Source organism: Leptodactylus fuscus, chromosome 1 (assembly GCF_031893055.1).
Source record: "Leptodactylus fuscus isolate aLepFus1 chromosome 1, aLepFus1.hap2, whole genome shotgun sequence".
NCBI lineage: Eukaryota > Metazoa > Chordata > Amphibia > Anura > Leptodactylidae > Leptodactylus > Leptodactylus fuscus.
Window position 1 is genome coordinate 367,426,971 of NC_134265.1, and position 23,917 is coordinate 367,450,887.

A 23,917-nucleotide genomic window follows, 5' to 3' on the forward strand; every position below is an offset into this window, starting at 1 on the left:
AAGTAGTCAACTCAAGAGGTTTTCCAAAGGCAATTATCGCATCTTCAGATTATTGTCTTGTCTTCTCTTCTTTAAATTACTGCCAAGATCCCCATGGCCAGCATGTATTCACAGTTGAACTGTAGGAGTAGGGATTTGGCAATGGATTTTGATTTAAAGAAGAAGATTGATCTGTATAACTGTATGGCACATTGGCACCAAAAGCACCAGCAACTGAATACATCTGTGCTCGAATTTGTCCACTGAAACCTGAATAAGACTGATTTGTAAAGTAGGAATTTGGCAATGGAAATGCAGGTGGCTGATTATAACGACTGGTTTGTTGTGTACTGTAAGCAACATGTGAATATCCTTGAGTGACTCCCCCAGTGTTAGTGCCATTTTGATACCAGCCATATGAGGAATATTGCCAAGGATTGGCAGAAACAAGAGGTGGTGGATACTGACCACTGGCTGTTATAACTGACTGAGAGTTCCAAGTTGCAGATTTACTCTTTTGATGTTCTTCAGTTACGATAAGATTTGATTCTTTCTTCTTGTTCTGTAGTTGACGGATTTAGCTGCTTTGTGTTTTCCAGCTCCTCTGATGTGTTAATGTCCATGGAGCAGACACTTAAGTTTTCTAATGAAGAATCTTTTTCTTCAGTGAACTTATCCTTCACTTTCTTATTATGAATAGGAGATGGTGTGCTAACATTTTCATCTTCTGGTCCAATAAAAGTATCTACACATTCACTTTCTGTCTGAGGGTGATCTGGTCTCTGACGTATGTCATAGAATTTAAGACAGCTCAATCCAATTTTTAAGGGTCTACCCCCTAAAGCTAAGTAGGAGACCCAGAAATTAATTCAGGCTATATCAGCTTAATCCATTTTTTAAGGGTCTACCTCCTAAAGCTAAGTGGGAGACCCAGAAATTCAGTCAGGCTATATCAGCTCAATCCAATCTTTGGTCAATCCAGATCTGCTAACAGGATCCGGCCATTATCACATAGGCAAACATGCCTGCGCCCCAGTGCAGCGGGGAAAACCATATTGCCATATCATCCAGGATGGCATCCCTGACCTCGGAGGCAGTGTGCTGTCTGTCCCCCAAGCTGATGAGCTTTAGCACGTCCTGCTGACATCTCCCCATGCCAGTGTTACAGCGTTTCCAGCTTGTAGCTGGGGTGGAGGTTGTAGTGCAGTAGGCTTTCAGATAACCCCTGCCATGAATTTTGGGCTGGGAGAGGATTGCACCCCGGGCCCAGACTCCACTACATTCACCTAGCCTGTCATTAAAGATAAGCAACATCTCTGACCGCAGGCGCTTGTCCATGTGTCGGTGGTCAAGTGGACCTTGCAGCAAAGTGCGGAACTCTGAGCCCGACTGATGTTATGGGACACGTGCAGGCACAAGGCAGGGACAGCACACCAAGAGAAGTAGTAACGGCTAGGCCCAGCATAGGGAGGTGCCCCAGCTGCCATCTGGTGACGGAAGGCCTTTGTATCCATAAGCATAAACGCCAACATCTCCAGTGCCAGCAGTTTTTAGATGAGGCTGTTAAAGGCTTGGGCATGTGGGTGGCTTGTGCTGTACTTCTACCTGCAATGAAACGCCTGGGAGATGGGGAGTGGCTGGGAAGAGGCACATGATAGTGCAGGTCAAAAGGGCGCATGAGGGTGAACTCCCCAATGTGTCAGAGACAGATGTGTAGGTGTTGAGGCTGATGTAAACAGTGGAAGAGGCAGTGTCGGCAACATCGGGCGATGATTGTCCTGTGGTTGCTCTCTCCCACTGAGCCCAGGGCTTGCCTTCCAAATGACAGCGCATGCAAAAGGTGGTAAGGTTACTCTTTTCAGAGCCCTTACTCAGTTTAGACTTGCAAAGTGTGCAAACTGCACTAAATTTGTTATGTAACTGGTGACAGTAGGCACCTCAGTGGCGGTAGTTTGATCAGGGGGTCCCGCTAGCCTCCTGTGTGACAATGAAATCTTCCACTTCGTCGTCATCCTCTTCCTCCATCAATATATGCTGTGAAGCGGACAGGAGTGTGCACTGACTATCCTGCTGGAATGGCTCTGCTCCTATGCCCGACTCCTCAGCGTACAATGCGTTATCCCTGATGGTGATGAGGGATTCTTGCATCACACACAGGAGTGAGATTGTTAAAATCAGTAGTGCGTCGTCAAAGCTGACCCTCTTGGTGGACTCCTCAAAGACACAGAGATCTTGCATAAGTCTGGCAACATGGGCGAGTTTTGCATGAGTGGCTAGTACATGGAAAATCTTTAGCTTGCTTCCTCTGGACATGCCTCTGCCTCTAGCCACCTTTTTTCATGCTTAGGTTGCCTCCACATCTACACTGCTTTCCCCGCTATACATCACCACTGTCATGCCTCTGCCTATAGCCACCTTTTTTGCTGCTTAGCCTGCCTCCATATTTACATTTCCTTTGTGCGATTTTCTTTTTCTCTCCTTAGATTTGGGTCTGTCGCAGCTCCAGAACGTGCCTTTGAAGGCAAGGTTTCCTTTAGTGGCTCCATCTCAGCAGGATGATGATGGTGAAGCTTGGTTAAATCTGGTGTTGGAAGGGAAAGGGGTTTCTGATCTACATCTAAAGTACTGGAGCATGTTGTTTGGGCTATTAACACCTGATCAGAACCCTGTAGAGGTAATGCAGAGGACCATTACCGGTAGTAGTGGTTTCAGCCAATTCTCCACCTTTGCGGCCCTCTAAAGAAAAGTTACCCCCAAGACTTGATGCCAAAATGTTATCAATTTCAAAATCAAGGTCAATGTCTGGGTCCTCAGTCCAATCCACTGCATCAATCCAACACAATGAGAGTGATGGTTCTGGAACCACCGTTTTAGGGGCTAAGAATTTTAAAGGGGCTAACACTCTGCTGGTGCAAGGCTCAACTCACCCAAAGGGTCTAAAACTCTACAGGTAGAAGGTTGAAGTCACCTGAAGGGCCTCAATCTCTGCTGGGAGCTCAGCTTAAGGGCCTGGAACTTAATTTGGAAGGGCTCACGTGAAGGGCCAGAAAAGTGAATTTTGGAAGGTCTTACCACATCACACACACACAATGACAGTTCAGGGTGGGGACTGTTGGATTTCCCATTGTCTATTCCATCTGTGGTTGTCATGGGGAACGTGATTTAAAGGGGTGCTTGTTAATGTTTGTTTAGCTTAAATTTGGGTTTGTGCCCATCCAATTGGGGAAGAAAGAAGGTTTCCAGTTATTTTCCCACTTTGATAGAGGTTTTTTTGAGTGTGGAAAGTGTGTAGTTGTTAGGCTGTGATAATGGGGTAATAGAGGGACTTTGGTGTGTTAAATGCCCCCAGACATGCTCCCCCTGCTGTCCCAGTTGCATTGCTGAGGTGTGATAGTGAACTTGGTGACCCTCCTGAGTTGAATGGTGGGATCCCCTAAAACGAAGCATTTTCCCCCATAGACTATAATGGGGTTCAATATTCGATAGAATATTCGAATATTGAGCGGCTATTCGAAATGAATAACGAATCTCGGATATTTTACTGTTCGCTCATCTCTAAAGGGCACCAAAGTGCTTTCAGAGAGCAGATTTAGATGGTTTGATTTTTGGATGGCATGTCATGTGTGCAGAGTCCCTGAGATGCCAATAAAGAAGAATCCGTCAGAGAGTGACCCCATTTTGCCCCCTCAAGGAACTTACCAAGTGGTAAAGTGAGCATTAGTATCCCAGAAGTGAATATGTGAGCTGTAGAGTTTACATTGGTTACACCAAATCCCAGGCTATTCTCCCACTAGATGCTATTACACGGATGGTGGGGACATTATGGGGGTCAGTAATGGTGTCCTTTCCTTTGTAATCTCTACATTTGGGGGACCCCTGATATTCGCTCGCAGCTTATACATTTCCTTCTTCACACAGTCAGTTTTGTCCTAATGATTTGGTTATTTGGGGTTTTTGCCTTCACATTGCACAAGCTATATTCTTTCTATTTTTCATGTGATGTGGCCATATGAGGGCTCGGTTTTTGCTGGATGAAATGTAATTTTTAATTAAATCATTTTCAGGTGCCTATCACTTATTGACTAAATTTTATTAACTCTTTCTGGGTGGGATAAAAACCAAACTATTGAATCTGGCATTGCTATGTAACATTATTTATCTCTCACCATACAGTAGAAGTAACCTGTTCCCGTTATTCTGGGGTCATTACTATTACGGCGATACCTAATTTATGATGTTTTTTATGTGTTAATACTTTTGCAGAATAAAATTACATTTAGGAAATAAAATCAGTCATTTTTGTATTGTCTTCTGAAAGGTATAACATCTTAATTTTTTGTTGACAGAGCAGGTGGAGAGATTTTTTGTGGAATGAGCTGTGTATTTTACTGGTACCATTTTAGGGTTCATCTGACTTTTTGATCACTTTTTATTGAGCATTTTGTGAAGCATGGGGCAAAATCTTTATAATAGAATATAATACAGAGATATTCTGCCTAGCACAGTGTATAATAGTGGTGCGGGGGAGGGGCATTATGTTACCACATGGCACATTACACACCATCATTTATTACTATTATTACATATTTCCTTCCTTCTCCCCAGCAGATCAGTTTTTCTGTTCATTTCTGATCTAAATAAAATAATAAAACATTTTGGGAAAAACACACAAGCTAAAAGTCCAGCACTGGAAGCCATTACTGCAAATATCTCCACGGCCACCATGTATTTCCCTCTGGTGCTCAGATAAGCCGGGATCATGGCCATCCAGACACTACAGAACAGCAGCATGCTGAAGGTGATGTACTTGGCCTCATTAAAACTGTCCGGTAATGTCCTCACCATGAAAGCCAGAAGAAAGCTGACAGCGGCCAGGAGCCCCATATAACCCAACATGGAGTAGAACCAGAGATCTGAGCCCTCATTACACCGAATGATGATCTTCTCAGGATAAGAGTGAGTGTCCAGGTCCTGGAATGGGGGAGAAATAGACAACCACAGAACACAGATGACAACCTGGAAGGAGGAACACAACAACACTATGGTATAGGGCAGCTTCACACTCAGCCATTTTCTCCAGGGGCTTCCAGGCTTGGTGGACTTAAAAGCAACACAAACCATAACAGTCTTGGCCAGAAGTGAAGAGACGGCCACTGAGAAGAAGACTCCAAAACTGGTTTCACGTAATCTACAAGTGACATCACTGGGACGGCCAAGAAACAAGAAGACAGAGAGGAAGCTGAGGATGATGGAGGCCAGGAGGAGATAACTCAGGTTCCGGTTATTAGCTCTAACAATAGGAGTGTCCCGGTAGGAAATAAATATTCTAAATATGGAGCCGGTCACAAGACATCCGAAGAGCGAGATGGAGGAAGATACAGAAGCAATGGTGTCATTATGGTAAGAGATGAATTCCATTACTTTGGGCAGACATCGGTCTCTCTTCTCATTCGGCCATTCGGCACTTTGGCACTTACTGCAGCTGTCGGCATCTGTAGGAAGATTTCATTACATATTAGATATTATAAAGGACCTATGTTATAGGTGGGGTAAATCTGCAGACGTCGGGGGCAGCATATGTGGGTATGTAAAGGGGTGGTTTGGATAAAACACATTCCCCATAAACCACACGACTACTATTGTAAGACTATCAGAGCCCATAACCATCAGGCTGTGTTCCTGCACTCACATACTGGAGCCTTGTACTGGGAACATAAAACTTTGCTGGAGTTATGTTACATCTTCGTGTCTGGTCACTGTCCAGGTCTGTAAGAGGAGACAATAAGGAGTGATCTTGTGAGTGTGACGTCACTCCTGTACTGTACAGCCTTTATACTATGATATACATGTTGTCAATTATGTCCCTATGTTTCTTGATTTTCCATTTTTTTTGGTTCAGAGTTCACAAAGCATGGAGAACACTAAAGTTGGTTTGTGAGATTGTGAATTTTGGTTAATAAGAAAATTTATAAAACTCATTGTGAAGGAAACGTCCCGATATGATAACAATGAGAAAAAACCGAAACAATTATAATTCCTAGAATGTCATAATGACAAGATACAGCAAATAATACTTAGCCATTATGGCCTTATAACAGGGATGAGGGTAAATGGATACAATGGTCATACAGATGTGTCCTGCCTTACCTTTACTACTGGCCGAACCTGTAATCCAGATAGAAAACAAGGAGCTCATCCCGAAATATATCAAAATACATCAATTTTACTAAATACAAAAATTACCTATACTTATAAACATGAGACCACAGCGGTTTCTTGTCACCACCCCCAGAATAGACATACATGACAATATGAGGGCGGCTCTGAGATTAGCTATTATACATACACTATGTCATTGCTTATTGGATTTATCTCATCACTAGCCATCTCTTGGTTTGTTCTGAGTGTTATATATTGTCATGTATATCCATTCTGGGGGTGTTGCCAAAAATCTGCTGTAGTCCTCATGTTTATAAGCAAATGTATTTTTATATTCAATAAATTGATGTATTTTTATTTATTTTGCGATGAGATTCTTTTATTCTATTGGGATTCTGTCACTTTCTGTAATAATTGGCTTTATGATGTCCAGATATGTGTATCATGAGATGTCCAGATATGTGTATCATGAGATGACCAGATATGTGTATCATGAGATGACCAGATATGTGTATCATGAGATGTCCAGATATGTGTATCATGAGATGTCCAGATATGTGTATCATGAGATGTCCAGATATGTGTATCATGAGATGTCCAGATTTTCAAAACATGTTTTATTTTTATTACATCACAATATGATTATTATCTATTGTAATAGGATGTGAAGCTTGTTACAAGTTATTTCAGTTAAACAGTACTACTACTCCTACTAGAACATCATCACACTAATAATAATAATAATAATAATAATAATAATAATAATAATAAATGTTATTTATATAGCGCCAACATATTCCGCAGCGCTGTACAATTTGTAGGGTTCAGATACAGACAGAAAGATACATTACAAAGAAAATCATTTCACACAATGGGACTGAGGACCCTGCTCACAAGAGCTTACAATCTATGAGGTAGAGGGGGTGACACAAGAGGTAGCAGGGACGGCATTGCTTATACAGAGGTCAGATCCATTTGTAATAGAGGTGACTGTCATTACACAAACATAAGACTTTATGAGCCGTCACCAGTCGTGTCCTTTAATATGTGGATGGAGCTTGGACCTATGGAGTTATCCTGAGATGACATCATATCATGTGGGGTAATGTGGGGGCGGGGACAGAGGAGGGGGAAGGGTTTACGTTAGACATTGTGATCGGCCTGTCTGATAAGATGCGTCTTTAGTTTGCGTTTGAAACTGTAGAAATTGGGAGTTACTCTGATTGTCTGGGGTAGAGCATTCCAGAGAAGTGGTGCAGCTCGGGAGAAGTCTTGTATATATGTTAGTGTTAGGTCATTGAGTGAGCGGAGAGCACGGGTTGGGCGGTAGACAGAGATGAGGGAGGAAATGTATGGCGGTGCGACATTATGGAGAGCCTTGTGGGGGAGGGGGAGAACTTTATATTTTACTCTCTAATGAATAGGCAGCAACAGGTAGCAACTGGCACACACCAGAGACATCGCTATAGCGTCTAGACCAGGGGTCCTCAAACTGCGGCCTGTGGGCCACATGCGGCCCACCAAGCACTTCTGTCTGGCCCCACCGACAACGCCGGCAGGCGTGCATTTATAATGAAGCTCCTGGTGAGCTCGGGGCAGGCCATGGAGTGCACTTCACTTTACCTATTGGAGGGCACCGCTCCCGATGTCTGTGAGACTTGCTCTGCCTCCGGCCCACTGTTTCAAAAGTTTGAGGTCCCCGGTCTAGCCTGATAGAGGAGCCTGGCCGCTGCATTCAGAATAGATTGTAGAGGGGAGAGTTTAGTGAGGGGAAGACCGATAAGTAAGGAGTTACAGTAGTCAAGGCGAGAATGAATCAGAGAAACAATAAGTGTCTTTAGTGTATCTCTGGTGAGGAAAGGGTGTATTCTGGAGATGTTTTTGAGGTGGAGGTGACATGAACGTGCGAGTGATTCAATACAGTACTACTACTCCTACTATCATTTACCAGTTACATTAGAGATCTCTCCCTCTGAACATGGCGCGCAGTCATAGCAGCAGGTGTGAATTGTTTCTCTTGTTTTCTTCCTGCTTCCAGGTAAACATGGCTCTGAGCAGCGGGATACTGGGATCTGAAGGAGAAGACAAGAACCTTCAGTGGAGCGACACAGAATGTCCATGTGTGATAGAAGTAATGAGGTGATCTTGGAGGGTGGACTATAGAAGGTGAAGTGTCCATGAGGTGTCTCCAGGTCAGTGAATGAGATATGGAGTTTCTTGTTCTTTCTTCATCCCTTTTTACATTAGTGTGAGTGTTTGATTCAATATACCCTACCTGATGCAATCTCTATCCTCACAAAATGGCAGCTTTCGTGTGTAAGGGAAATGCTACAAGAGCAATTCCCCACTAGCTGCTGGTGAACCCTGGGAGGAGGGGCACAACAAGACAATGAGCCCTAATATGTCTGCCTACTTGCCTGAACTGCCCTAGGCGACAGGCGACAACTGGGCGGCAGTCCCTACTTAAGATATAAGTGATGATACAGAACACAGACTGTGATGTTGTTATAAGTATGTTCTGTATGTTCTGTTCTGCTTACTTATTCTGCTTTATCTGCCTAGCAACAGTGAGGTAGTAATGGAGGAGGAGCTGAGCTTAGGGGGAGGAGTTGTTAGACAGGGAGCCATGATGGAGCATGGAATAAAGTGTTCTGATCTACAAGAGTAACCATCTCATAGTGGACTTATTCCAGAAGACCTGCATCCTCACTACAACACTACACAGACAAACAACAAAAGTGAGGTCAGCTAGTCAAGGGGATGGTTACAGTCAAGTAGCGCAGTACAGAATCCAAATCCAAGAGAATAGTCAAAAGTAAAGCCAGAGGTCAAAAATATGAATAGAGGTAACAAACAACAAGAGTAACAGCCAGCGCACACGAGGCAATAGCAAACACCAACGTGACTTTGAGCAAACAAATAGGAAGGAAGAACCCGCCCCAGACCTGATAGGAAGATAGGTAGTCAATCATACAAGGAAGGCTAAGAATAACTATTAGAGGAGCAGAGGGAACCCAAGGTGAAGGAGATGGGTATGGTGGAAAATCAATCACCGAAATGAGGGAATTGGACAGTGTTCAGACAATACAAGAAAAACCTAAAACAAGGAATTATAGCCGGACACATCTCCTGCGCTGCAGCATGCGGCCAGAGGGCAAAGATTTTACATTATGATTTGACTTTTTACAAAACAGACATGAGTACGACTAGAGATGAGCGAACACCGTTCGATCGAATAGGAATTTGAATATCAGGCTGTTCGATGTATTCGATTCCAATCGAATACCAGGCCGCAAACACAGTAAAAATCCGTATCCCCTCCCACCTTCCTAGCGCTTTTTTTTTTTTTTGCACCAATAACTGCGCTGGGGAGGTGGGACAGGAACTATGACAACAGAGGAATTGAAAAAGGCCGCCATCTTCGTCTCATTGTCGTTTTGGAGTGATAGGGAGAGCTTGTTCTCAGTGTGAGAAACAGATTGTAGTGTTTTATAGGCAGGAAAAAACAGCTCTTTTCAGAGCTACACTGCAGGAACACTGTATACATACAGTGAAACTGCAAATCATGCAGCAGGGGACGTGGGTGAGGACGTCGACGTGGATATCCAGCTGGGTATCCGCTCCACAGTCCAGGTACTGGAGAGGAGCTGCCAGCACCCAATTCACTCATCTTCCTCCTCCTCCAAACCCAGCCCCTTCACAGTTATGTAATTGTTAAAAAACTTTAATTTTTCATGGATACGCCTCAAGGGCCTGCAAGTCAATTTTTTTATTTTTTTTTAAATGTAGATTGTGAGCCCCACAAAGAGCTCACAATGCACATTTTTCCCTATCAGTATGTCTTTGGAATATGGGATGGAAATCCATGCAAACATGAGGAGAACATACAAACTCCTTGCAGATGGATTTATACCCTTGTCGGGATTTGAACACCAGGACTCCAGCACTGCAAGGCTGCAGTGCTAACCACTGAGCCACCGTGTGGCTCCGCAAAATAATTTTTTAGGGCTCCCCCAAGGGCCTGAAATCTAATTTTTTAGGGCTCACCTGAAGGGCCAGAAATAATACACTGCTGCTGCATGGCTCTAGTCACCTGAAGGTCAAAAAACACTGCTTTCTAAAGGCTCCACTCACCCAAAGAACCAACAAATCTCTGCTGGTGCAAGGCTGAACTAAGTTAAAGTGCCTAAATCTCTGCAGGTAGAGGCTGAAGTCACCTGAAGGGCCTCAATCTCTGCTGGTAGCTCAGCTTAAGGGACTGTAACTTAATTTGGAAGGGCTCATGTTAAGTGTATTTTGGAAGGCCTTACCACATCACACACACACACAATGACCGTTCACGGTGGGGACTGTTGGATTTCCCATTGCCTATTCCATTTGTGGTTGTCATGGGGAACGTGATATAAAGGGGGGCTTGGTAATGTTTGTGGAGCTTACATTGGGGTTTGTGTCCCTCCATTTGGGGAGTAAAGAAGGTTTCCAGGTATTTTCCCCCCACTGTGATAGAGGTTGTAGTGAGTGTGTATAGTGTGTAGTTGTTAGGCTGTGATGTTGGGGTAATAGAGGGGCTTTGGTGTGTTAGATGCCCCCAGACATGCTCCCCCTGCTGGCCCAGTTGCATTGCAGAGGTGTTGGCATCATTTCCTGGGGTGTCATAGTGGACTTGGTGACTCTCCTGAGGTGAATGGTGGGATCCCCTGTAGTGAAGCATTTTCTCCCATAGACTATAATGGGGTTCCATATTTCTTCGAATAGTCGAATATTGAGATGCTTTTCAGAACGAATAACGAATATCAAATATTTTACTGTTCGCTCATCTCTAACTATGACATCATCAGTGACCTCACACTCCTATAGTCCCTCATGACTAGCTTAGGCAGAGCATTGCTGGGGAGAACTTTAGAGCCTTTTTCCTACTTAAAGGAAGTAAAACATATTATTAAACTATATAACAAAAATGTTCCCCAAACTCTCCCCTACACAATAGTAAATCTGTATTATTAATAATGATGTATAAATGAGAACTGCAGCAATTTCTGGGGGGCGCTATGCAACAAAATGAGATTTGTGTGTCATTAATGGGATTCTACCATTAAAATCACATTTTTTCTCAATAACACGTAGGAATAGCCTTACAAAAGTCTCTTCTCCTCCTACCTTTAGATATCTCTCCACGACACCATTCGGTAGAAATCATGTTTTTTTTTGGTATGCAAATGAGTGCTCTCTCAGCACTGGGGGCGTCCCCAATGGTGCGAGAGAACTCTCCAGCATTGCTTCTATCTTCTTCTGGAACGCCCTCTCTCCCCGTCTTCTTACAGTACTGGCGTCAAATTTCTAGGCATGCGCAGTCAGCTCTGCTGTCGGGTCTCGGGCAGAGCTGACTACACATGCCTGCGGCAATTTTCCTGTGTAAGCGGCCATTTTCTTTTCAGCACCGCTACTATTCAAGTAATAGGACTGGCACAGCAGCACCACCCACTGTATAGTGGTGGTTCTGGGTAATTGCAATGTCGCTCCTATTATTTGAATAGTAACTGTGCGGATCCGGTCCACTAGCAGCGCCTGGCACCCGGAAGCTTCTAGTACAGCTGATCGGTGTGGGGTTTGGGTGTTGAACCCTGACAGCTTATATACTGACATACCAATGAGTTGTCTTGTGGATCGGTTATCAGTATAAAAGAATCAATTTGGGGTGGGAAAACCCTTTAATTGATGGGATGTTTATTAGGTTAGGAGTCTGTGTAGTGCGCGGCTATGGTCTATGATTATACAATGTAATGGCGGTAGTCACAGTGTGGAGGTCGTGTCCTATCTGGGCCTTGTATAGAGATGGTGTTGGTCTATACATGATGTGTATTTTCTGGTAATTGTCTGTATAGTGGGAATAATTCTCCACAGTATAGCAGTACACAATTATTTATATGTTAACAATTTGTTTTGTATCCCTGATCTTTTGAGACTACATCACTACTGCTGAAAGTGCAGCCCTGACTTCTGAAATGCCTGAATATGATGGGGTTGGAATGTTATTTTATGGGGGCCCCGCTTTTAGGTTTACCCAGGGCCCCACTTTGTCTAAAACCAGCCCTCCTTATAGTTCACCTCCATCAACTTTTCTAAAATTTCACAGGGATCCTCCTACTTCACCAGAAACTTACTTTCAACATTGGGTAGTAGAGATGAGCAAACAGTAAAATATTCAATGTTAGTTATTCGTTCCGAAAAGCATCTCAATATGTGACTATTGGAAGGAATATGGAACCCCATTATAGTCTATGGGAGAAAATGCTTCACTACAGGGGATCCCACCATTCACCTCAGGAGAGTCACCAAGTCCACTATGACACCCCAGGAAATGATACCAACACCTCTAAAATGCAACTGGGCCAGCAGGGGGAGCATGTCTGGGGGCATCTAACACACCAAAGCCCCTCTATTACCCCACTATCACAGCCTAACAACTACACACTTTACACATTCCAAAAAACCTCTATCAAAGTGGGAAAATACCTGGAAACCTTCTTTACTCCCCAAATGGATGGACACAAACCCCAATTTTAGCTCAAAATACATTACCAAGCCCCCCTTTATATCACGTTGCCCATGACAACCACAGATGGAAGAGACAATGGGAAATCCAAAAGCCCTCACCCTTAACTGTCGTGTGTGTGTGTGTGTGTGTGTGTGTGTGTGTGTGTGTGTGTGTGTGTGATGTTGTAAGACCTACCAAAATTCACTTTTCTAGCCCTTAACGTGAGCCCTTCCAAATTATGTTCCAGGCCCTTAAGCTGAGCTCCAGCAGAGATTGAGGCCCTTCAGGTGACTTCAGCCTCTACCGGCAGAGTTTTAGGCTCTTTAACTTAGTTCAGCCTTGCACCAGCAGAGATTTGTTGCTTCTTTGGGTGACTTGAGCCTTTAAACAGCAGAGATACAGATTTTGGCCCTTGGTGTGAGTAGAGCCTTTAAAATACAGTGCTTTTGGCCCTTGGCATGAGTAGAGCCTTGCACCAGCAGTGTTTTTGGCCCTTGGAGTGAGTACAGCCTTTTATATACAGTGTTTTATGCCCTTTTGGTGACTAGAGCCATGCCGCAGTAGTGTCTCATTTTTTGGTCCTTGGGGTGACCCCTAAAAATATTAGATTTCAGGCCCTTAGGGGGAGCCCTAAAACATTAATTTTCAAGACATTGGGAGGAGCCCTAAAACATTAATTTTCAGGCCCTTGGGAGGAGCCCTAAAAAACTGAGTTGCAACCCCTGGGGGGGGAGGGATAATGGAAATATATAATTCACATTCAGAAGTAGGGGCTGGGGTTGTAGGAGGAGGGGGAAGAGTAAATTGGGTGCTGGCAGCTTCTCTCCAGTACCTGGACTGTGGAGTGGATGCCCAGCTGGTTATCCACATCCTCACCCATGTCCCCTGCTGCTGCTGGCAGCCCCTCTCCAGTACCTGGACTGTGGAGTGGATATACAGCTGGGTATCCACATCCTAGTGCACGTCCCCTGCTCATGATGACGAAGGACATTGGTGGCATCCCCTCTACAGTACCTGGACTGTGGACTGGGCACCCAGCTGGGTATGCACGTCCTCCCCACGTCCCCTGCTGCTACTGACGAGAGGCAATGCTGGCAGCCCCTCTCCAGTAGCTGGACTGTGGACTGGGCACCCAGCTGGGTATGCACGCCCTCGCTCACGTCCCCTGCTGCTACTGACGAGAGGCAATGCTGGCAGCCCCTCTCCAGTAGCTGGACTGTGGACTGGGCACCCAGCTGGGTATGCACGCCCTCGCTCACGTCCCCTGCTGCTACTGACGAGAGGCAATGCTGGCAGCCCCTCTCCAGTAGCTGGACTGTGGATTGGATACCCAGCGGTATATCCACGTCCTCGCGCACGTCCCCTGCTGCTACGCTGCATCATGTATTACACTCTGAAAAGAGCTGTTATTTCCTGCCTAACCAAAGCTAAAAAGCACTGACTGTATCTAAATGCACTTTATCGCCCTCAGAACAAGCTCTCCCTATCACTCCAACACTGAAATGACACGAATAGGGTGGTGGCCGTTATTATGAATGGGAGGTCACATGTTTTCGGCAGCCAAAGTTTTTTTTTCAATTTTTTTCACTGCCTATTGTGAATGAATACATCGCACGCCATGATATTCGATCAAATACCTATTTGATTGAACGGCGTTCACTCATCTCTAGTGGGTAGTAAAACCAGGACCCTTTACCCAGGATTAATGACCCTCGCCCTGGCAGATCTGTTATAAATTCTGCTCTTGGCTTCCTGAACTCTTTGCAGATGCTCTTTGACAATAAGCATCACTGTTCGGTCCTGCATCTAGGCCACATGTTCAATGACACTTCAATGGCCTCAATTTCCAAGGTCTTTTTGGAAATATCTAGCAAACCCCTTGGATTCCGGCCATAGACTAACTCAAAAGTTGACTCCCAGCCATCCCTTTCCACTACCTTTTTTAGCATGTGCTTCTGTTTTTTTTTTTTTTTTTTTCACCTCTCCACTAATCCATCTGTTTGGGGTTGGTACACCAATGTATGGATGTGCATGATTATAAACAGTTTTCACAGCTCTATGACATGTGACATAAAGGGGGTACCCTGGTCAGTAAGGATTTTTTTAGGGATCTCTGTGCAAGAAAACATGTATAACAACTCCCGAGAAATATTTTTTGATGCAATGGTACTGCTTCCAGGTAATGGGTGGCATAGTCCAATACTACGAGAATGTATTGATGTCCCCTAGCAGATTTGGCTCTGGGCCCCACCAGGTCCATTGCAATTTTCTCAAATAGTTCCTCAATGATAGGAAGTGGCACCAAGATGCTACGTAAGTGTGGTGATAGGGCACGTATCTGGCATGTCGGACAGGTCTGACAATTCCTTCTCACTTCTTCATATACCCTAGGCCAAAAAACCTTTGGAGGACCTTCTCTTGCATTTTGCTAGTCCCCAGATGTCCACTATACTTAGCACCATGCTACGGTTTTGGCACCAGAAGTTGTCCCACAATTTCATTGTTAACCTTGGTGACCCGATACATAAGATCTCCACTCATGGGAAAATGTGAAAATTTCTGCTCAGTTTCTGGTTCATGTGGTACTGTTATTTATTACCGTAACATTGGCCCGAGCAGTACTCAGAGTGGGGTCTCTCACTTACTTGGTTCCAAAGTTATCTAACACCTGTTGACCAGGTAGGGAAGTTTCATCTTCTTCCCCGGCTAACACCTGCAAGGGGAAAAATTCATCATCATGCATATCAGGTAAACTCACATTTGGCAGAGATTGGGAGACATGAATCTGGGGGCAGAGATGGAGGGGACATGAATCTGAGGGCAGAGATGGGGGACATAAATCTGGGGGCAGAGATGGAGAGGACATGAATCTGGGGGCAGAGATGGGGGGGACATGAATCTGGGGGAAGAGATGGGGGGGACATTAATCTGGGGGTAGAGATGGAGGGGACATAAATCTGGGGGCAGAGATGGAGGGACATGAATCTGGGGGCAGAGATGGGGGGGACATGAATCTGGGGGCAGAGATGGAGGGGACATGAATCTGGGGGCAGAGATGGGGGGACATGAATCTGGGGGCAGAGATGGGGGGGGACATGAATCTGGGGGCAGAGATGGAGGGGACATGAATCTGGGGGCAGAGATGGAGGGACATGAATCTGGGGGCAGAGATGGGGGGACATGAAGCTGTAAGCTATAATTTACGGGTGACTGTAAGAGGATTATACTGTGTGGGGGGCGCACATGAAAAATGAATGAGAATGGGCGGAGTCAACATAAAAGTGGGTGGGGCTAAATTTGCCGCACATTTTGTCCCTCTTTCAGTTTTCAGTCGATAGTTGGGAGGTATGGGTCTATATACCCCTGTGGCTCCGCTGCGTCACATTCACATTAGAACCTCCACACCTGCTCTGTGATGTCTACACACGTCAATAAACAGCACAAACACATATGAAGAGATGAACATACATATAACCATAGACATAACACATGTATGCACAGAATATATACATTCACATGTTCCAAACATCTATATTATAACAGCTAATATGTGCGGCTATAACAAGTCATATGTCTCTATTATTTATACAACACAAAGCCAAGGAACAGCAAAGATTAGGAATGAACCCCAGGGGTTAATGCTCAGGCCGCCATTATATAAGGGGATATACATACCTGGTGCAAGAGTGTTACACAGCAATGTCTGCACGGAAAGAACTCCCGCCTGCTCCCGAGCATCACAGCTCTTACTATGGATACCAGGTCACATGTGCAGAAATGGTCACATGATCTAGAATAACCACGCCCCCCCTATGGAAAAGCATAAGTGACTGATCGCTATTCACACAAGGATTCTATTGTATACATGCGATTACTCACAGCAGAATGTTCCTATGATGAGGTGAGAATAGCGGCATCCCATTATCATGTAGTCAGACAATTATTGGCCTGTTCATAGTAAACTCTAAGAAACAGAAGACAAGTCTGTTCTAGAATCTAACCCCTGGGAAAACGTGCGCCCAGTTCAAGTATGAGTATTCCGTGTATATATATATATACGTATATATCAAGCATACTGAGTATTCCGTGTATATAAACCCAGGCCTCACCCTGAACAATCGAGAGGTGAAGTTCCTGCTATACGCCGACGACCTCCTACTCCTGGCCCCCACCGAGAAAGACCTCCAAGAAAGCCTGTCAGTGCTGGAAAAATTCAGCACCACATGGGCCCTACCCATCAACCAGAAGAAGACCAAAGTCATGGTATTCCAGAAGAAGGGCCACAATAAAGCCTCCACCACCCCAAAATTCACACTGAATGGCTCCACACTGGAGAAAACCAACAGCTACACCTACCTGGGGCTGGAGCTCAGCCAATCAGGAAGCTTCAAAGCAGCAATAGAAACCCTGAAAGCAAAAGCCTGCAGAACCTTCTACGCCATCAGAAGACAACTGTACCACCTCAAACCACCAGTGAGGGTCTGGCTGAAGATATTTGACGCTGTCATCTCCCCGATCCTTATCTATGGCAGTGAGGTTTGGGGCCCAGCCACCTACCCAGACCAGTCAAAGTGGGACTCCAGCCCAACAGAGAACTTCCACCTGGAGTTCTGCAAATACCTGCTCCATGTCCATCGCAACACCACCAACATAGCCTGCAGGGCAGAGCTAGGCAGACTCCCCCTATGGCTCACCATACAGAAGAGGGCACTAGCTTTCCAGGCACACATCCGGGGGAGCAAGCCCGACTCCTACCACCACCAAGCATGGCTAAGCCACCGGAGCAAACCAGACACTCACCAACCAAACAGCAGCCAACCACCAAACCAAAAACACCAACAGATGATAACCAAGGCCGAAATAAAGGCGACCACAGAGGCAAACAGAGAGCGGTACATTGAAGAATGGAGAAACGAAATAAATAACTCCAAGAAACTCACCGTGTACCAATCCCTACAAAGGGACTACACCATGGCCACCTACCTGGAGAGAATACGCCACCCCAAGCACAGACAGACCCTGAGCCGGTACAGACTGAGCGTCCACAACCTAGAGATAGAGACGGGGCGATACAGGCAGACGTACAAGCCACGGGAGAAGAGACTGTGCCAGCACTGTGACCAGGGGGTCCTAGAAGACGAGACCCACTTCCTGCTACACTGCACCAAATACTCAGCTGTGAGGGCCGTCTACTACCAAAGACTCTCTGCCCACATCCCAGACTTCATATCTGCAGACGAGAAGAGCAAACTCTACATCCTACTGGGAGAAGAAGAGGCCACTGTGGAGATCGCTGCCCAATACGTGTCCAGCTGTCACCAAACAAAAGGAAGATGAGACTCCACGGACTGTTATATTTATCCCAAAACACCCGCCCCGCCCCCACCTCCCCATATAGAGGTCACCAACGAAGAGGAAGATGAGACTCCACGGACTGTTATATTTATCCCAATACACCCTCCCCACCCCACCCCCACCTCCACCTCCCCATATAGCAGTCACCAACGAAGAGGAAGATGAGACTCCACGGACTGTTATATCCCAAACCACTCACCCCACCCCCCACCATACCCACCACCCACCCACCCGAGTCCAACTCCCCCCCCCCCTCCCACTTTACTAGCTTTGGCAATGCCAAATATCTATTCGGACGTGCCAATAAAGCTTTTTTTTATTTGATTTGATTTGATTATATCAAGCATACTGAGTATTCCGTGTATATATATACGTATATATCAAGCACACTGAGTATTCCGTGTATATACAGTCCTATGAAAAAGTTTGGGCACCCCTATTAATCTTAATCATTTTTAGTTCTAAATATTTTGGTGTTTGCAACAGCCATTTCAGTTTGATATATCTAATAACTGATGGACACAGTAATATTTCAGGATTGAAATGAGGTTTATTGTACTAACAGAAAATGCGCAATATGCATTAAACCAAAATTTGACCGGTGCAAAAGTATGGGCACCTCAACAGAAAAGTGACATTAATATTTAGTACATCCTCCTTTTGCAAAGATAACAGCCTCTAGTCGCTTCCTGTAGCTTTTAATCAGTTCCTGGATCCTGGATAAAGGGATTTTGGACAAACAATTCAAGTTCAGTTAAGTTAGATGGTGGCCGAGCATGGACAGCCCGCTTCCAATCATCCCACAGATGTTCAATGATATTCAGGTCTGGGGACTGGGATGGCCATTCCAGAACATTGTAATTGTTCCTCTGCATGAATGCCTGAGGATTTGGAGCGGTGTTTTGGATCATTGTCTTGCTGAAATATCCATCCCCGGCGTAACTTCAACTTCGTCACTGATTCTTGAACATTATTCTCAAGAATCTGCTGATACTGAGTGGAATCCATGCGACCCTCAACTTTAACAAGATTCCCGATGCCGGCATTGGCCACACAGCCCCAAAGCATGATGGAACCTCCACCAAATTTTACAGTGGGTAGCATGTGTTTTTCTTGGAATGCTGTTTCTTTTTGGACGCCATGCATAACGCCTTTTTTTTTATAACCAAACAACTCAATTTTTGTTTCCAAAATGAAGCTGCCTTGTCCAAATGTGCTTTTTCATACCTCAGGCAACTCTATTTGTGGCGTACGTGCAGAAACGGCTTCTTTCTCATCACTCTCCCATACAGCTTCTATTTGTGCAAAGTGCGCTGTATAGTTGACCGATGCACAGTGACACCATCTGCAGCAAGATGATGCTGCAGCTCTTTGGAGGTGTCTGTGGATTGTCCTTGACTGTTCTCACCATTCTTCTTCTCTGCCTTTCTGATATTTTTCTTGGCCTGCCACTTCTGGGCTTAACAAGAACTGTCCCTGTGGTCTTCCATTTCCTTACTATGTTCCTCACAGTGGAAACTGACAGGTTAAATCTCTGAGACAACGTTTTGTATCCTTCCGCTGAACAACTATGTTGAACAATCTTTGTTTTCAGATCATTTGAGAGTTGTTTTGAGTAGCCCATGATGCCACTCTTCAGAGGAGATTCAAATAGTAGAACAACTTGCAATTGGCCACCTTAAATACCTTTTCTTATGATTGGATACACCTGGCTATGAAGTTCAAAGCTCACTGAGGTTACAAAACCAATTTTGTGCTTCAGTAAGTCAGTAAAAAGTAGTTAGGAGTATTCAAATCAATAAAATGATAAGGGTGTCCATACTTTTGCACCGGTCAAATTTTGGTTTAATGCATATTGCGCATTTTCTGTTAGTACAATAAACCTCATTTCAATCCTGAAATATTACTGTGTCCATCAGTTATTAGATATATCAAACTGAAATGGCTGCTGCAAACACCAAAATATTTAGAACTAAAAATGATTAAGATTAATAGGGGTGCCCAAACTTTTTCATAGGACTGTATATACGTATATAAGATAAGATAAGATAATCCTTTAATAGTCCCACAGTGGGGAAATTTCAGTATGTTTCAGCTGCATAGTAATACAGATACATGGTAATACACAGTAAATATTACAGAAGTAGTAGACACACATATGCTGAGAAAGATATACTAGGAGTCCATAGCAGCTTAGGAACAGAGAAGAAAGAAGGAGGACATTCATAATCATTAGTTCTCTGTGCGGAGTGATCTTCGCTTGGTCTGATGTAGATTATACAGCCTGGTCGCGGTTGGAAGGAAGGACTTGCAATAGCGCTCCTTCTCACACTTGGGGTGAAGCAGACGGTCACTTACAGTGCTGCCAAGTCCCATCAGGGTCCCATACATGGGGTGGGATTTGTTCACCCGCATGGAGGTCACCACAGACAGTGTCCTTCTGTCACCCACCACCTGTACTGGGTCCAAGGGGCTCCCCAGAACAGAGCTGGCCCTCCTGATCAGCCTGTCAGGTCTATTTCTGTCCCTGGTTGATATACTGCTCCCCCAGCAGGCTACACCGAAAAAGATGGCTGAGGCAACCACAGAGTTGAAGAAGGCCCTAAGAAGTGTCCCCTGGACTCCAAAGGCCCTCAGCCTCCTGAGCAGGTAGAGTCTGCTGTGACCCTTTCTGTGCAGCGCCCCCAGGTGATCAGCCCAGTCTAGTTTAGTATTGAGGATCACATCCAGATACTTATAGGTCCTGACTATCTCAATGCATGTCCCCTGGATCTCCACCGGGGTCGGAGAACCTCTCCGTTTACTAAAGTTCACCACCATCTCCTTGGTCTTCCCAGCATTAATCCTGAGCTGGTTCTGCTGGCACCATTCAACAAAATCCCGATTTAAGTCTCTGTATTCCCTATCGTCGCCATCAGTGATAAGGCCGACTATAGCAGAGTCATCGGAGGACTTCTGTAAGTAACAGCTGGAGGAGTTGTGCCTAAAGTCAGCAGTGTACAGTGTGAAGAGAAATGGGGCAAGAACTGGACCTTGTGGTGCCCCCGTACTACAGATCACAGTGTCAGACACACAGTCCTGGGCTCTCACATACTGAGGGCGGGTTGTCAGGTAGTCTAGGATCCAGTTGGACAGGTGATGGTCCACTCCACCAAGGTTCAGCTTCTCCCTCAGTAGTCCTGGCTGATGGTGTTGAACGCACTGGAGAAATCAAAGAACATTATTCTCACAGTGTTCCCGGGTTTCTCCAGGTGAGAGAGAGCTCTATGAAGAAGGTGGATGATGGCGTCATCTAGCCCAATGCCCGGCCGGTAGGCAAACTGGAGGGGGTCCAGAGCGGAGCTCACTAGGGGGTGTAGGTGTGTCAGGACCAGTCTCTCTAGGACCTTCATATATCAAGCACACTGAGTATTCTGTGTATATATATACAGTCCTATGAAAAAGTTTGGGCACCCCTATTAATCTTAATCATTTTTAGTTCTAAATATTTTGGTATTTGCAACAGCCATTTCAGTTTGATATATCTAATAACTGATGGACACAGTAATATTTCAGGATTGAAATGAGGTTTATTGTACTAACAGAAAATGTGCAATATGCATTAAACCAAAATTTGACCGGTGCAAAAGTATGGGCACCTCAACAGAAAAGTGACATTAATATTTAGTAGATCCTCCTTTTGCAAAGATAACAGCCTCTAGTCGCTTCCTGTAGCTTTAATCAGTTCCTGGATCCTGGATAAAGGTATTTTGGACAAACAATTCAAGTTCAGTTAAGTTAGATGGTCGCCGAGCATGGACAGCCCGCTTCAAATCATCCCACAGATGTTCAATGATATTCAGGTCTGGGGACTGGGATGGCCATTCCAGAACATTGTAATTGTTCCTCTGCATGAATGCCTGAGGATTTGGAGCGGTGTTTTGGATCATTGTCTTGCTGAAATATCCATCCCCGGCGTAACTTCAACTTCGTCACTGATTCTTGAACATTATTCTGAAGAATCTGCTGATACTGAGTGGAATCCATGCGACCCTCAACTTTAACAAGATTCCCGATGCCGGCATTGGCCACACAGCCCCAAAGCATGATGGAACCTCCACCAAATGTTACAGTGGGTAGCATGTGTTTTTCTTGGAATGCTGTTTCTTTTTGGACGCCATGCATAACGCCTTTTTTTATAACCAAACAACTCAATTTTTGTTTCCAAAATGAAGCTGCCTTGTCCAAATGTGCTTTTTCATACCTCAGGCAACTCTATTTGTGGCGTACGTGCAGAAACGGCTTCTTTCTCATCACTCTCCCATACAGCTTCTCCTTGTGCAAAGTGCGCTGTATTGCTGACTGATGCACAGTGACACCATCTGCAGCAAGATGATGCTGCAGCTCTTTGGAGGTGTCTGTGGATTGTCCTTGACTCTTCTCACCATTCTTCTTCTCTGCCTTTCTGATATTTTTCTTGGCCTGCCACTTCTGGGCTTAACAAGAACTGTCCCTGTGGTCTTCCATTTCCTTACTATGTTCCTCACAGTGGAAACTGACAGGTTAAATCTCTGAGACAACGTTTTGTATCCTTCCCCTGAACAACTATGTTGAACAATCTTTGTTTTCAGATCATTTGAGAGCGGGCTGTCCATGCTCGGCGACCATCTAACTTAACTGAACTTGAATTGTTTTGTAGAAAGAAATGGTCCAAAATCCCTTCATCCAGGATCCAGGAACTGATTAAAAGCTACAGGAAGCGACTAGAGGCTGTTATCTCTGCAAAAGGAGGATGTACTAAATATTAATGTCACTTTTCTGTTGAGGTGCCCATATTTTTGCACCGGTCAAATTTTGGTTTAATGCATATTGCGCATTTTCTGTTAGTACAATAAACCTCATTTCTATCCTGAAATATTACTGTGTCCATCAGTTATTAGATATATCAAACTGAAATGGCTGCTGCAAATACCAAAATATTTAGAACTAAAAATGATTAAGATTAATAGGGGTGCCCAAACTTTTTCATAGGACTGTACGTATCAAGCATACTGAGTATTTCGGCTTTGATCTCTGCAAGTTCGGCAAGGACTGGATTTAAGGCTTGACTCACAGCATTGGCGATAGCTTTAGAGGCTTTAGAGGTAGTAGCAAAACCAAAATCTAGTTGCTCACCATCAGCCACGCTGTCTCGGACTGAATCTTCTCCTGCTTCCTGTTTTCGACGAGAGGTCGGCGCCATCTTGAGAGAGCGGGCTGGAGAAGAAGAGGATTTCTTTCTGAGGAATCTCTGAAGATCTCCTTGGTTTTTCTGCGGTTTGGGGGTTCCTGCTGCTTCTAGGGATTTGGCTCTTCCAGGTTTTACCATTTTTGGGTAAGTAGCTGAAGATTTGCGAGGGTTATTGCTCCTTTTAGACGGAGCTCACTGCACTACACGTCCATCTACTGCCGCGGTCACACTCCGCCCCCCAGCAAAATCTGCTTTTCAAACCTCCAGTGCCGCTCCTTCCCTTCTGTGCGCTGCCATGTGCCCAAAACTAAGTTTACACCCATATGTGCGGTATTTCTGTACTCAGGAGAAGTTGCACAACAAACGGTCAGATGCAATTTTTCTTTAACCCTTCGGGAATGTGTTAATTTTAGGGCTATATAATTGTATTATAGAAAAAAAAAATGAAATGTCTTTCGCTTCCATATTGTTTTAATTTCCATGAAATACTTAAAAGGTTAAAAAAAACCCTTCCCAAATGTTGTTTTGAATTATTTTAGAGGTGCAGTTTTGAAAATGGGGTGATTTATGGGGGCTTCTATTATATAGTCCTTTATAATTCCTTTCAGAACTGAAGTGGTCCCTAAAAAATTTGTTTGGAAAATTTTCTTGTAAATCTGGAACATCGCTGTTTAACATGT

At 44.7% G+C, this 23,917-nt stretch overlaps 1 protein-coding gene across 1 annotated transcript; it reads right to left on the bottom strand.

Moving 5' to 3' along the window:
• Positions 1-506: 506 nt before the first annotated feature.
• On the bottom strand, positions 507-23,375 carry LOC142188880 (vomeronasal type-2 receptor 26-like). Its single transcript, XM_075262065.1, has 5 exons — positions 23,121-23,375; positions 15,319-15,386; positions 8,087-8,295; positions 4,563-5,471; positions 507-754 (listed from the first exon to the last, which is right to left on the bottom strand). The coding sequence occupies exons 1-5, from the start codon at positions 23,373-23,375 to the stop codon at positions 507-509; spliced, it is 1,689 nt and encodes a 562-aa protein (XP_075118166.1).
• Between the last annotated feature and the right edge of the window lie 542 nt (positions 23,376-23,917).

Excerpts from the sequence above, each read along its gene's own strand:
- LOC142188880 (XM_075262065.1), bottom strand. The coding sequence starts at position 23,375 with ATGGTAAAACCTGGAAGAGCCAAATCCCTAGAAGCAGCAGGAACCCCC. Across the intron at positions 8,296-15,318 it reads TTAGATAACTTTGGAACCAA|TCCACCCTCCAAGATCACCT; the intron begins GTAAGTGAGAGA and ends CACCTTCTATAG. Across the intron at positions 5,472-8,086 it reads AGAGATCTCTAATGTAACTG|ATGCCGACAGCTGCAGTAAG; the intron begins GTAAATGATAGT and ends ATCTTCCTACAG.